General features: G+C 44.4%; 1 protein-coding gene across 1 annotated transcript; it reads left to right on the forward strand.

The window, feature by feature from the left end:
• The first annotated feature begins 6 nt into the window (after positions 1-6).
• Positions 7-15,219, forward strand: tgm1l1 (transglutaminase 1 like 1). Its single transcript, XM_040171830.2, has 14 exons — positions 7-214; positions 3,923-4,206; positions 4,374-4,565; positions 6,523-6,774; positions 9,011-9,129; positions 9,959-10,066; positions 10,433-10,610; positions 11,027-11,165; positions 11,936-12,128; positions 12,386-12,539; positions 12,815-13,099; positions 13,532-13,692; positions 13,798-13,934; positions 14,080-15,219. The coding sequence occupies exons 2-14, from the start codon at positions 3,924-3,926 to the stop codon at positions 14,222-14,224; spliced, it is 2,346 nt and encodes a 781-aa protein (XP_040027764.2). The 5' UTR covers positions 7-214; position 3,923; the 3' UTR covers positions 14,225-15,219.
• The last annotated feature ends 619 nt before the right edge of the window (positions 15,220-15,838 follow it).

Genomic DNA, 15,838 nt, shown 5'->3' on the forward strand with positions numbered 1-15,838 from the left:
GTGTCTGTGTCGGTGTCGGTTTAAAAAGTCACGTACAGTAAATTTCGGAACAGAGATTATTAAATTTTCGGATTAAAGAACCGAGCGAGTGAAATAAAAAAAATAAAAAAATAAAAACTTTGCCAAAAGTTTTTTCCGCTGAGACAATCCGGCTAATCGGGAGGAGGAAGTGGAGGATTCACCGCGGATCCACAGCAGAACACAGACGGATCAAGTAGGTGCAGGGTTTTTTCTCATGAGAGGAGCGCTTATACGCGCAGCACATAACGGTCTCCTATTTTAGACAGATAGCGTTTCCATTACAATGGAGCCTTGAGGATGATCCTGCACGCAGAAGGAGGAACATTTCTCCCTTGCAGGCAGTCGGGGAGATTTAAGCAAAAAGGGGGGAAAAAATTTTTTTTGTGTCTCTCTTCTATTTCTCATGATCTTTCAACTCTAAATGTGATGTTTAGTCATGAACGTGGTGAACTTAAGTTGCCACAAAACTCAAACCATCAGCTCTCCTGACTGGTTTCAAGCTGTTTATGAGAAGACCCCTTTCCATCCTTCCAATCTCCAAGAAGCTGCTTTGCTGTCATAGATCAACACAAGCGTTTTCTATACAGTAATGAACAGTCAATTAGTGGAGGTATTTTAATGTCCTAATCCCTGTTGGTTGGTGCCAACCAGCTGCAGCTGTTTTTTTCTGCCCTGCAAAGGAGTTGGACCACTTCTTTTTTCTGCATACAATGACTTTTAGTACTCTGTAACATTTGTAGACTTAAAAAAACCCTCTATTCGTTAATTTCATACATCACCAGACAAACGCTTGCCCAGCCAATTACAGCATTGTTATTTGGAAAGAGTGTCTTGAATTCAAAGCGCTTATCTCGGGGGGCCAGTGAGCATACCAGAGGGGCCGGCGTGCCAACACAAACCGGCTGAGGAGACGTGCAGAGCTGCAGAGAGGGGGAGAGAGAGAGGACACGGCATAATGGAGGAAGCGGTGGTACGTGATAGGCAGGCGACAAAAGATGAAGAAGAAACACTTGTTTTCAAGCTTGGCTGGCGGCTGTGTTATAAATCCATGTAAATTTGTGCATTAAAGTGCGAGGGAAGCGTAGCCAGAAATTAGGCTTGTGGAATGGCTGTTCGTGGTTTTAGGGGGTTGAGGGGATGATTCTAATTGGGCAATTTTAACACTCCTAACCTGCAGTTGTGAGATAACTTGTCTTCATTAAAGACTGTGAAGACACATTACGACCAAACCAGCCTGAAGAAGCTTTTGTTCCATTTGAAAATAACCCATAATTGCAGTACTATTTGGCCAATTGCATTTGTAGCATCTCAACTCAACTCAACTCAAACAGTTGGTTCACCAAAGTATCTGAGTGAGTAGCAAGAATCACTGGGAACCAAACCGTTTTGAATTCTAGCATGCATTTCACTTCAATGCACGAGGGCCTCTTTTCTCTCACACTTGAGACGCAGTGAAGGCAGCCCAGGACGGTTCGGTGAGCGCGACTTCAGCTGGTCATGTCGCAAGACACACAGCTGACTCGACCCATTGTGTACGCCACAATTATTATGACGACGGTTTTTGACAAATATTTAGAGGATGTTGAAACAACTGAAGGGAGGGGAATGTCATCTGACAGGCAGATGAACTCAGGAAGTCAAAGAGTTTAGAAGTGGCCCAATTGTGACGAATAGATCAACACACCCACAAACATGTGCACACATTCTACACTTTCACATGGATTTTGAGGAGCTGATACTTTGAGGCGCCCGTCCCCTCAGCTGTTCACCCTTTGAACTCTGTCACATAACTTAACAGCATCGCCCCTCCCCAGCCAGTTGTCTGACCCTGTTTGATACGCCTGTCCCTTATCAATATTTAACTATGAGATCAATACAAACAGAGCTTTAACAAAGAATGTGCTTCCTATCTTTATCAAATAGCCCAGCGTAACCTGGCTCAGATGACACTTTGTCAGCTTTCAGAATGCTAAACACGGAGCTATGTGGATGTACACCCCCTCGCCAACCGTGATCATCTAGTTGTATCCGCACTGCCAAAAAGCAGAAGAGACATTCTACTTTACTATTCAGGGTTCAAGTCTGATTTAAAAAATCATTGTCCAAGACTGGAACTGAACCACGCTGGATTTCTATCTTACTGGTACTGGAGAAGTAAATGTCAGGCAGTCTGTAGCCATCAAGCAGGTCTTGAAGACACTTTTGGACGAGTATCGTTCTGAAATTAGCCCCAAACCTTAATGAAGTCCGCTGAAGGGTGAAGACAGTTTTTAATCCAAAGAGTTAGCTTTGATTAGCTAGCGAGCCGTGGGTGAGTCAAATCCAACTTTTCATTTGAAAAAATTGGATGGTTATGGCTGTGCATGGCTGAAGACAAGACCCTGTTACTGTGTTACAACTTTCTTTTTCTTTCGTTCCGTCTACCCAACCAACCCAGGAAACGGAGGTAGTGGTACTCGCCAGTAAGAGGAAGAGTATAGGGTGGGTCAGGACTTCGTCCTCTAGGAATACAGAATGGCACTGGAAAAGGGGGCTATAAAACCAACCTCTTCAATTCACGTCTACATAAAAACAATGCATTTCTCCTGACTGTGTGCATTACTGCAACTCATTACAGTTCATGCGGGTTTTACAAGTGCTGGTAAAACACCCAAGATGCTCAAATGTTATTACAGCGCCTCAGCTCCGTGTGGCTATTATGTTAAGGTGGGGAAGTTACAGATGGTGAGAAAAAGGAAGGAACTTAGGGTATGAGATGGAAAGTCCACCATCCCCTCCTCCTTTTGTTCAAGTAAACACTTTTTGTTTTCACTTTCCTGATGTTGACATAATGTGAACCCAAAGTCTGAGGATGTGCAGGAAGGGCCGACTTATCGTGCGTGTGACAAATGATCTAATTCCGTTGCGATTATTGGTGCGAAGTATGAGGGTGGGGATGTGACAGTGTGATAAATGTTCATATAATCCACAGTGCTGGACATCTGCGGTGCATGCTCAAGCACAGAGATATACACACCAACTACATTATTTCGTAACAGATGGAATCCAGCTGCTAACAGGAGGTCTGTTTATGGCTCAGAGAGTGTAACTGACAAGGACGAAAGACTGAACGGCCCCGAGATGCTTTGCAAAAGCTTGACGGCCGCAGAGAGTTCAAGACCGGAATGTGGTCAAATTGGGGGAAAAGCAAAATGAAGAATACATTTGCTGTTTTTGTGATGGGGAGATAAAAGAAAAACCTCAGTGGAAGGTTCTGCAGCACACTGCCGATGACCTCTGCAGTACCAACAATACGTCTTTCAGTCTGTGGTGCAATGCCGTTGAGCTCGGGGGCTCCGGGGATTTGGTTTTATCAATCCTTGAGATCCATCTGAGATATCGGCTTTCAACACAATACTACGGTGGCCCTGAAGTGCAAAACACAACGGCAAATAGGAACGCACAACGCAAGTAGGAAAACACAATGAAATTAACTCCTTATGGAAAGGGTGGGGCCTTATAGCAGAGGACAGACCCTTCTGATTGGACGGACTGTCTGTCTTTTAACAGGAAATGATACACGGCTCTCAAATGTGACGCATTGAGCGAGACAGTCACGCACTCCCGCCACGCATCCAATTCCCCACGCCAAGGAATCAGACTACGGTCCCCGAGCCGTGTCGGCCATAGCGTCCGCGGCGTACACCGGCCGTAGCGTCCGTGTGTTTTGCACTTCAGGGCCACTGTACAATACAATCAAAACCGTAATTTGTCTTATAGCGCTGACAATTAAATGGTTTACACCCTGGTCTTGGGATTATTTAGAGGCAAACATTGCAAAACGTGGTCAAATAAAACCCAATAACATTCTGCAATTTTCTCCCTGAAATTTAAATATTTTTTTTTCTGAAATGTCACCCAGAATGCCAGGTGAGCGCTTGTCTGTAAGAGGCACTCGGGAGGTCGGGCGTTTCCCCGGAGCGCCCCCACCCGTCAGGGTGGAGCTCACCATTCAGAAAGAGGAGGAGAAGAAAAAGGAGGGCGGCTGTCGCCAGTGGTTCAGGAAGACGTGCCTGTGCTGCTGTAAGCGCCAGAACAGCGACTCCTATGATATTACAGATAAGGTGGAATTTTTCAAACCACCGGCTCCGGTCCCAGAGCCCACAAAGCCAAAGCCTGAGAATGGAGAAGCGCAGGAAATGGAAGGTAATGGCACAGACATTAAGTGTACGTTGTGGTAATAAATCAAGTGCTAGGTTAAGTTAAACTTGACTGTTTTGGAATGTTGCACATATCATTTTGACCCTTCCATAGTCATAGCAGCTGCAATAAGGACACAGACTTAAGTTTCATGTTTAACCTTCCTCTCTCAGCAAAGAAGCTTTCTGTGAGTTCCGTGGACCTGCTGAGCTCAAAGACGGGCCAGAACAGACAAGAGCACCACACCGACTTGTATCAGGGGGACGAGCTGATCATCCGCAGAGGACAGACATTCCAGATAGAGATGGAGCTCGACAGGCCCTTCAACGCTGACGATGACCATTTGCATCTGGAGCTTAAAACAGGTGTGTAAGGGACGGTGTCTGTGTGTGTGTCGTCATACCTTCTAACAGAAGCTATGATCCATATGCTAAAGAATTAGAATCAACATGATTATTAGCAATGGCCGGCTAGTTTGAGAGTTGGGTACATTTAGGTGAGCAACAGCAAGTAGTGGAGGGTTTAAGGGTTAAAAAGCACCGCCACCCATTACATTTAGCATTGTACTGACGTTACTTTGTGGGAATCTGGATGGACAGATTTACAAAGGAATTTAAGAAGGTACGGTCAAGATACCCTGACTTTAGTTTCTAGTAAGAAGCTCCAAAGATTTGATCCTGCAATTCCTATGATGTAACACAAGCAAGATCCTGGTAAGAGACCCCCCCTTTGAAAATTAAAAAATGAGCATATCGAGCTAAACGGAGCTAAAAGTTTAAATAAACAGTTGAAATACATGGTTTAGATAGCTAAATTGATCAGATACATTGATATACAAATAGAATATTGAAGATGATTAACTATGCCAATGACTTGAGTTCATCTGACAGGGTTGTGTTTGTGCGTCACGTGTCACAGAAGACATGAGACAACAAGTTGAGTGGTACTTTCCCCGCTGTGAGAAGTCATCTTACTGAGCAGAATTAGCGAGTGACCCTTTAACCAGTAGTTGCTACAAGCCCGTGTGAGACGCATACGAATGAGCGGACGGGCTCAAAACAAAGCGTGGGAAACGTGGTCCAAACGCAGCGCGCTTTCAACTCTAAATCTAAATCAAGCAGCAATTCAACCCGAAGCCCACAGTGTTCACAGCTTCTAGAGCGCAGGACACCGGACACCGCGCTCTGGTATTTACAGGCCTCACGCTACAACAATCCACTACGCACTCGGGAAGTAAATGGCCCTTACGTCACCACAGAGCGGTGATTTGCCATCGCATGCTGCTTAGTTACGTACATGGGGGAGAAACAGAAGCAGCACACATAACTTTCTGAGCCCTCTTTACCTTCGCTTTCAGCGTCGCATTTGCTGTGAAAAGACTAAAAGCTGGTCATTCCGTTCAATTAGGAAGCTGCATGCAAGATTTTGAGTCAATTATTTTTTTTAAAAGGTGAGGTCGATCCAGCTGAGTGTTTTTCATTGATTTCCTTTTGAACATATCGTCAGAGATGAGAAAGGAAGTCCCGGCTGAATGGAGAACAATGGCTTCTCGATAAACTTCATATTTGCTTAAGCAAACGGCAGCAAAAGCTCAACAGGGTGCCACCGGACAAATAGTTCAGAGGAGGGCACTCAATTCGTTTTTTTGAATAGGTCAATAATAATCATGCTAATTGGTGAAAGGTTCCAGAAAATGAGAAGAATCAAAAAGCTCTTTGTGAAGATGCACAACTTCACTTTTCAATCGCATAAATAAAGCAAAGTGTTGTTCACGGTTAGTTTTTACTGCACAAATAAAATAACAAAACAATTTGATATATACGGCAACACATGCACTTTTCAGTAACATGTTTGTAGCTGACATCTGGTTCACACGAGAAGCACTCAAAGCTCATTCATTCAATGTATAGAAATATGTAATTTATTCCGTCTAGCTTTATTAAAAATGAACAATAGTTCATATAAAATATTATTCTATAAATATCGTGATCCATCTAGCGGTTCACAGCAAATCAGTTGCATGCAGATCACTTTAATCTCAACATTTTGGGAAATTTGCTTTTTGGGCTTCTTGCCAAGAGTTGCATAAGAAGTTTCCCACCACTTGCACATTTGTCTGTTACACGTGAAGCTCCGCCTAGATCGTGAGCTTAGCTTAGCATGAACACTAAAAGAAACGGGGACACCGGGTAGCCTGTTTTTTCTTTACACCGCCTAAAGAAGTGAGCTCTGACTTATATATTAGATTGATTTAGATTCATTAGATCGCTTTAGCTTTATTCAAGTGTTTCCTTTTTTTTAACTGAAATATAAATGTTGCAGGTCCGCTGCCCTTGGTGTCGAAAGGCACCCATGTCATCATCCCACTGGTGGATGACCTGGAGGACGAGCGCTGGGAGGCCAAGATCGTAGAGCGGAACGGCAACAAGATCAAGCTGTCTGTCAACTCGCCGGCCACCGCCGTGATCGGCCTGTACGGGCTCACCGTGACAACCAGCACGTCGAAGGGCGAGGCGCCAACCATCCACGACCCCAAGAAGAACATCACATTGCTCTTCAACCCTTGGTGTGAGGGTGAGTTTGGCAGCGGGCGTGAACGGGGGAGCAGGGGGGTTCACACAGGTTCGAGGGAAGGAATGTGACAAGGGAAGGAGAGGAGAGTCATGATAAGAGGGGAAATATGTAGAAAGAAAACACAGATGGGGCTGCGTGACGCAATGTCAGGAGTTAATTATCACTCCGGCTTACTATTGGGACCAAAACATAACTGCTATGTTACAAATAGTGAGTACTGGCCCACTCTGTTTTCAATCTGTGAGAAGGCTCCGTATATAATGTAGGAGCGCCTAGCCAACCCATGAGCGTGCTGCTGTCCATCAAAAAGATACAGCGTGACCGCGTGTACGTTACACAACCTCGCTGGCTGTGATTCAAGCCTTGGCTCACTTAGTTCGGCACCACGTCGGGTACGTGGCCTGTCGACGACCCCCTCGATGACCCCTCGATGAAACGTTTGCACAAGATGGAATTCTTAACCTCAGCACAGCCACAGTAACACAACCCTTTTGTTGAAATAGAATTTTTTGGGATTATTAATAAATGTACGTGGATAAAAGATATTCTTACACGTTAAAATCTTGTTTAGTTCAGCCCCTTTTATTTGGCCACGTATGGGAAGATGATACAAGCTGTAAACACAGCTGACATATTTCAAGTGAATTGGTCCTGTGCCCCTTTGGAATGGTCCCATTGCATCGTTCCCTGTGTTGCATCTCGTAGGATGGGGGGCGGGAGGCCAGATGACGGAGTGCTGTGTATGTTAAAAGTTTATAGATGTTGAACGTGTTGCGTGTACAAGTGAACCAGATGTAACGTCCTCGGCTGTGCGCCTTCCAAAGGAGTGTGAAGTAGACCAAGTGAGTGGTTCTCAAAATATACAAAGAACGCTGACAGATTCCTGAGTGAGATTCGGCCAACGTGCTGCCAATTTACCCACCAGCAGAGCAGCATCAGCACTCGCCGTGTCTCCAGAGCTTGTGTGTTTTATTGACCGTCCTCTTTGCATTAGACATGTTAGACATTAACATATGGAAGTAATAGTCAGCCTTCGGAAACTAGGTCTATTGTTTATTTTGTTTCCCTTCACAAGATATTTGACAAAGAAGGGAAACATTTGCAACAGCAGACCTGGATTTGATCTAAAACGACGCTGTGTTTCATTATGCGAGGGTTGCTTTGGGCAGCGAGCCCAATCTCTTCCCTCTCTCAATCTGTTCTTCCCGAGACCAATCTCTACCTCACGCGCATACAATCCCAAATCCTACAATTACTGTAAAAAAAAGGCCATGGGGGGAGCTCGCCGTAATCCTGCAGCTGCTGACAACCTTTCCTCTCCCTGGCTTTAACTGCCTCCATGTGTATTGCATGCCTTTACGAGCCTCTCCCACCCGGTCCCACGCCCTGCTCTCTGTCTTCCAAATCCTCACTCCATTGCAACATTGCTCTGTTGTCTGTCTGCGTCTCCTCCTGAACATCCTTGTGTGTCTGTGAGTGTGTGTGTGTGTGTGTGTGGGTGTGTGTGTGTGTGTGTGTGTGTGGGTGTGCCTGTTTCATCCAATATTGTAGAAATAATCAGTAAAAAGAAATGAAAAGCAAAATGATCACAGCTGCCCGGTGCTTTCCGCCCCCACGTCTCCTTTCACTTTAAACTCCCAAGACAGACTGTTACGCTCCACTCCCCTTCACTCCTCTGCCTCCCCCAGCATAACGTCCCCCCTCGTTTGTCCCTCATGACTTTGAATACTCTTATTCTTTTACTGCTTTCCCTTTCCTTTCGTTACGCGTCTCCCCCCCACCCGGTGGTAATCAGGGCAGGAACAGCGAGAGATAAAAAGCTATGGAAAAACTAAGAGGCTGTTTTGTGAAACTCGTGTGAGTTGTTAACGCCCAAATCGGTCGACCTGATGTCACTCAAAACAGGCCGTTTCCCACCAATGCGCCTGGGCCCCACTGCAAGGTCCGTGGGTTCATTGTGTTTCCTCACCATTTCCTGGCCTCTGGGATTCTCTCACAGAATTTGTGAAAAAAGAAATCACATTCTTGAGGGGTTTGGTCACTGAAGAGGTGATTAAAGGACCTTTTCAGACGGGGAGGAAGCCACTATCTCGACTGGAACGTATCCTCAGATAAACTTCTTTACTGTTTTTTTCCGATTAAGGGCTAAGGATCAATTAAAGTTGTGTGTAAGAGTGTTTACAATGTAGAATGACAGTCGGTAGCATAACGGCAAGTTGACATCGTGTCTTTCCAGAGGACGCAGTGTTCTTGGATAATGAGGAGGAGGTAAAGGAGTACGTGCTGAATGACACCGGGAGGATTTACTACGGGACAGAGAAACAAATAGGCGCCCGCACATGGAACTTTGGCCAGGTAAGCAAACGTAATAGACTCCAAAGTAATGAAAAATGGATCTTAAATGCACATCATTGTCTTTGGTACGTAGAGGTTCATTTATTCGCACATGCTTTTGGTTATCATTCGCATCTGTATCAGTGTTCAACTATCTACCATTGTCAACTTTGTCAAAATGTAATTTGTGTATCAGTAAAAAAGCCTCATCTTCCTGTAAAATACTGTAAATCATGGAGGCCGCTAGAAGCTGCAAATCTTCTCTGTAACTTTACACTCACACATACATACATTGTAAATCTATGCACGCGCATATGTAATACATACTCATCTGAAAATATATGAGACATATGAGAAACACACATGCATACATATATACTGCTGTGTCATATACACACACACATATGAAATGCTTACATGCATACAAGTGAAACATTTATACCTATTTATCTGAAACACTCATGCATGCACATATGAAAAGGTTGTATGTATATATATATATATATATATATATATATATATATATATATATTTATATATACAGTAGATATTTTTGAACACTTAAACGAAATCTCTTGCATATGATTACACAGATATAAAAAGTTTAGATACATATGCCAGCGTTTCACATGTATTTATACGAGTAATCCCACTAGTCAACGTAAGAGTGTCTCAATTGTTCAAAAGTCCTAAACGTCCCTCATAATTTTAGCTAGTGTTTAATTCTTTACACTGTTTAATCTTCACAAGACATCGAATTAGATGGTTCCTAATACTATCATCAAAATCCCCATTTGAATAAACTCATTTCCTTTGCTGCTTTTCTTTATGAGTCTTTTTTTGCCTTCAGTTTAATGAAGGAATTCTGGAAGCATGTCTGTTCATCCTGGAGAAGAGTGACATGCCGCCATCTGGCCGAGGGGATCCTGTCAATGTGGTCAGAGTCATATCTGCGATGGTGAGTTTAGATTTATATTGGCATCACACAGTCTCTGGATATTAGAAATAGTAAAGGCCGGATTCCAAGTCCCCCAAGGCTCACATGTTTCCTATTCAGTCTCCTTGTCAATTGTATTCCTGTGAATTTAGTTTCCCAACATGCCACAAATAAACTCACGGTAGTTGAAACAAAACAAATACTTTAAGTATGAAATACCATCCATCGGTTTGAATTACAAATTGCAGCGTACCTCATCTTACACATGTCCAGGAGTAATGACCGTGGTGTCTTCATTAGTAGCTATGATCCTAATCTCCCAATGAATTGTTATTTTAATTGAGAGCAGCCATTTGTTGATGTCTGTGTCAACATCATCTTTTTCAGATAAACGCTCAGGACGACTTTGGGGTTCTGGTGGGGAACTGGTCCGGGGATTACTCTGACGGGGTTCCTCCTTCGGCGTGGAGCAGCAGCGTGGAGATCCTGAGGAAGTACCACTCCTCCGATGGAACGCCTGTGTCGTATGGACAGTGCTGGGTCTTCTCTGGGATCACGACAACGGGTGAGCATGAGGGAAAATAAAACAGAGAGGCCGCGTGATGTAGCATGTGATGTGTGTGTGTGTGTGTGTGAGTTTCCCAGGGGAATTCTATTAACAGGCCCTTTTAATCAGTTCTTGCTACTCTCTGACAGAATACTTCATTTTGCGTGCATGCGAGCTCCCTCCCATGGCAGTTATGGCTGAAATCAGCTCATCGACACCCTAAATATCCCGCCTTTGCATTCCTGTCATACCTCCTGCTTCACCGATGGAGCCACATGTGTTACTTTCAGTCAGCCAGGATGATAAACAAACCAAGCAAAGTGTAGATGTGTGCATTCATTTTGTTTAAGCCCTAGTGTCTGTGAACGCGATTCAATTGTCAAACGACGTGGTAAGTGGAGTTGTAATGGATGTGTCTCTGTCTTTGTTCGCAGTGCTGCGGTGTCTGGGCATACCCGCCCGCAGTGTGACCAACTTCCAGTCCGCTCACGATACCGACGTATCCCTCACCACGGATGTGTATTTTGATGAGAACATGGAGCTGATCCGCCACCTCAACAGTGACTCTGTCTGGTGAGATGTGTAACTTTAAGACACCATGCTTGAGAATATTGCCCCCTGCTAAATGCACGGCATGGGAATGTGCCATATATTTAGATCTGCTCCAAAAGCAGCCCTCTACGACTGACCTCAGAGGTCATGCTTGTCCAATTATTTCCATCAGCCTTTAGACTGCTGTGGGTTATCTGGTATCAATCTGCTATTTGGTAGGGCTGGTTCTTAAAATATGCAATACACAGGATCCTGAGCATTAACATAGCAGCCAACCACTATTAGCTATGTATAGATATTGTGGAGTGATGTCTTTCTGAGCAGAGAACAAAGTCTCTTTCCCTGTTTCTGTGTTGGGATCCGAGTTCCACACCATGGTGACCCAATTCTAAAAAGAGGTTGCACTTAATAGATTTAAATGAAGAATATACTCTGTAGTATTTAGGTCATAGCATTTAGGAGAAATATTTGTGTTTGTTTCTTGCTGAAAGCTGGATGCTTTCATTTGTGAGATCATTTTTGCCAGATATCAAGCTATGCCAGGAGACGGTAGCTTAGCCTAGCTAACCTGATCACTTGGGCACCATCATCTCTAAAGTCAGCCAACCTTGCATCTAGTACAAAACCGCAGAGTAAAAAAGTGGACAGAAGCCTTCTGTCCGTCCCTATTTACAACCATATTTATGCTAAGCTAAGCTATTCACCTCTTGCCAAAAGGAAGTGTGTTTTCGAGAAATTCAAGTTACCATTTAAAATAACGCCTCAAACGAACACATTTTAATCCCATCCAGGAACTTCCACGTGTGGAATGACTGCTGGATGGCGAGAGCAGACCTGCCCCCTGGTTATGGAGGATGGCAGGCTGTTGACTCTACTCCCCAGGAAACCAGCCAGGGCACCTTCCGCTGCGGCCCTGCCTCCATCAACGCCATCCGCTCCGGCCAAGTCTACCTCAAAAACGACACGCCATTCGTCTTTGCTGAGGTCAGTGTTCTCCGCAGGTTGATAAGGATTAATCATAATTCTGTACCTTGGATTATGAGCAGCTTCATTTTTTTCAAATAGAAACCACTTTCTATTCATTGGTTATTCACAGCAGAGTAAACACAATGGAATTTCTTCCCGAGCGACATATTGAAAGCAAATATTAATATTGAATAAGAGTGATGTGCACTCAACTTCATCATCGGTATGAAAGGCCATCTTCTCTTGTAGACTACTTGTTGTTACGTTTCCAACAGGTCAACAGCGATAAGATCTTCTGGCAGAGGAACCTGGACGGCACTTTCAGCCAGATCGGCAGTGAGAAGAAAGCTGTCGGCCACTGCATCAGCACCAAAGCAGTGGGCTCTGACAAGCGGGCCGACATCACGCACCTGTACAAACACAAAGAAGGTACCGGCGAGCACGTCGCACTTTGCTAATCGCATTTCAGAACCAGATGGAATTATTTCCACACATCACTCTTCAAATGCAATGAATACTTTCTTGCTGCGTAGCTCATTTCACTGTACATTCCCCTCAAATGTTGACCTGCTCCTCAAGTTATTAAAAGACGTGTCTCTTGCTTGCTCAGTTCGAAGGACCGTGTTCCGTCTCTCTCGTATCCGTCAGTAAATCACACAATGGACTGAATGAGGGGAACTCACATTCTCCTCCCGCTGCACCAGGTTCGGATGAGGAACGCATCGCCGTGGAGACGGCCAGTCGCTACGGCAGCAAGCCCGAGGTCTACGGCGCGGCGAAAGCGGAGGACGTGAGCGTGGAGGTGAAGATGGAGGGCGAGGGGCCCAGGATGGGCGCCGACGCTCACCTGAGCATCGTGGTGAAGAACCTGAGCTCGCAGCCTCGTCGGACCACTCTGCACAGCCAGGTGGCCGTCATGTACTACACAGGCGTGCTGAAGGGCACCATCAGGAAGGAGCAGACACCGGTGGACCTCCTGCCCAATGAAGGTAAACCGCTGCCATTTATTTCTTCCGTCATGTTTTAACATCAACATTACAAGATGGAATACTAGTGTCTATCGGTTTTTGTTCATATTAGCTGCTGAGCTATCGACCATAGCCCATCAAAAGAAGGCCTAATTGAAAAATCCCCTCAGAATAATGAATTGAGCAGTATGATTTACTCATTTCATTTGTAAAGGCACCATGCTCTCAGAATTTCAGTAGTCTTGCTCTAATGGAACCGCCAGGGGAGCTTTGCTAATAAGCGACTGTACATTTAAGAAAATAGTCATAAAATGATCCTGTAAGAATGAAAGGTGCCAGTTTGGGTTGTTTTTTAGGAACCCCTCTACAGAGCCAGGCAAGCAGGTCCTCTGTTTCTAGTCTTCATGCTTAGTTATACTTACCTATTCCCCTTTTCTGCTCCCTAACACACAGAGAAGACCATTGAGTGGATGCTGCCCTACCAGCAGTACCAAAACCAGCTGGTGGACCAGGCGGCTCTGATGCTGACCCTGTGTGGGAGAGTCAATGAGACCCAGCAAGTATTAGCGCACCAGACCACCTTCCGGCTCCGTACGCCCAACATCAACATCACGGTACGTGTTAGTAGAATGCCGTGTATCTTCAGGACTGCCGCTACAGAGAAAAATGACAGGAAAAGGTTTTGTCCACCTGACTCATCTTGCATTGCCCTCCGACAGCCTTCGGCAGAAGCTTGTGTTGGCAAGGAGATGTCAGCCAAGATCACTTTTATCAACCCTCTACCACGCACACTGGAGGGAGTGATTTTCAGGGTGGAGGGCCTGGGTCTGCAGGAGGGCCACGAAGTGGTTGTTGGGTAAGAACATGCAACAACTCTTTCCCTTTTTAATGTCCTTATCTCTTTCAAACACACACACACACACACACACACACACACACACACACACACACACATGCACTTTTCCAGACTAATATGCTGCTCGTCTTTTTTCCCTTCTCAGCGATGTGGCCGGCCACTCTACAGTGACACTGACTGAGCACTTCATCCCCACCTTGCCTGGATCCAGGAAGCTGGTGGCGTCCCTTGACTGCAAACAGCTCACGCAGGTGCACGGAGTGGCCAACATCGTTGTTCTTGAGCAATGAGAAGCAAGTTCAACGTCCTCTCATTTGTCCCACATGAAATATGAACAGGGAGCCTCTAATTACATAAAAAGTGTGACACGTTATTGTATATTAAACAATGTTTTTGTTTGTACTACAGAAAAAAAGCCTATTTTAAAACTAGACAATTAGCAACTGTTGCATTACCAGTATTGTGTACCTTTTTTACCTAAACATAAATCCACTCTGCCTTGCTCTAAACTGTGGTGAAGTCTGCTGCAGGGTTTAAAAGCATGTACAGCAGTTTACGTGCTTTGATTAACAAGCATTTGTGTAGTGAAGTCAGAAAAGCTGATTTAGTGGGCCGTCAAAAGACTAAAGAATGTGAAGGTGCAGAGGCAGGTGATGATGATGTAAGTACTGTAGGTCATATGAAGAAAAATGTCTCCAGACAAGATGAACCTTTGGGGGCTTACACTGGGGGATGTTTTTAAAGGGTGTTGGAATTTACATTAACATTGTTCCTAGGAGACATTTTTACAATTTCCTTCTTTTTTTTTACCCCATCACATTTGACTGATTTCTGTACCAATTATCGATGCAGATTTCCCAAACATTTCTATCTAGAAGGACAAGGCTAAAAGGTGTTTTTTTAATCACTGAATTGGACAAGTATTACCGCCTCCTTTGTTTGGAAAAGTTAAAAAACTTAAATCTGATCAAAATTCCACCAGATGTGTGTTTCTCCATCATAAGGCATGTACAATAACACTGGAGTCAGCTTTGAAGTATATCGCAACCTCTCTGCAAAAATTGCTGTGAATTCCAGCAAACCATATCAGCCCACAGTGGCGTTAATTCCGCCGAGCTTTACTTGGTCACCTGGCTGTTAACTCGAAGTATAATGTGAAGAAATGTATTTTAATAACATTACACTATTTATCTACCATATCTACCTGGGAAGTTATGTTTTTTTTCTGTATTGTGTGTGTTGTGATGACAATAAAAATAACACTGAATGTGATTTCAGACCTCTATTCATCATTGTCATCATGTCTTTATTGGGAAGAAGGTTATATTTTGCTGTAATGTTGAGATCAAAGGAGAAGGCCAGTGACTACCTGTACTTGTCCATTCAAGACATTTTCCTTCGAGGAAAAAGTGTTGCATGAGGTGTGTTTTGCTTTATAGTGATTCATTTCAATAGAGCAACTTGAGGCAGGTGAGCTGACACATCTTTGCTGCCTTTCGTCATTCAACATAAATCAATGTCTGACGTATTTACTGTCAATTGAACACGTCATTTTTTTACATTTCCTTTTCTGACCTTACTTCTCCTCGCTGACTATCCTCCGGCAAACAATGCTGAGCAGGTGAGGCTGAGCCATGCAGGTTAGGAAAGGCTTGGCTTCACTGATTCATCCCTCTTGTTGTCTGCCCTTCCTTTCTTTTTTTTTTTTCATTTGTTGCATAATGCAGCGCAGTAATCTCTCTTTTGACTGAGGCGAGGTGCTGGGGTTAACGGAGCAGTGGTGGTTGAAGTGGGTTTCGCTCTGGTTTACATGTTCCTGCTTGCTGAGCTGGAAGCTGAAATGATTGGCATTGTACTTACAGACGCTTTATTGCAGTACAGAGCGTGGTTAACGTGGCTTAACA

Source organism: Gasterosteus aculeatus, chromosome 3 (genome assembly GCF_964276395.1).
Source record: "Gasterosteus aculeatus chromosome 3, fGasAcu3.hap1.1, whole genome shotgun sequence".
Lineage (NCBI taxonomy): Eukaryota > Metazoa > Chordata > Actinopteri > Perciformes > Gasterosteidae > Gasterosteus > Gasterosteus aculeatus.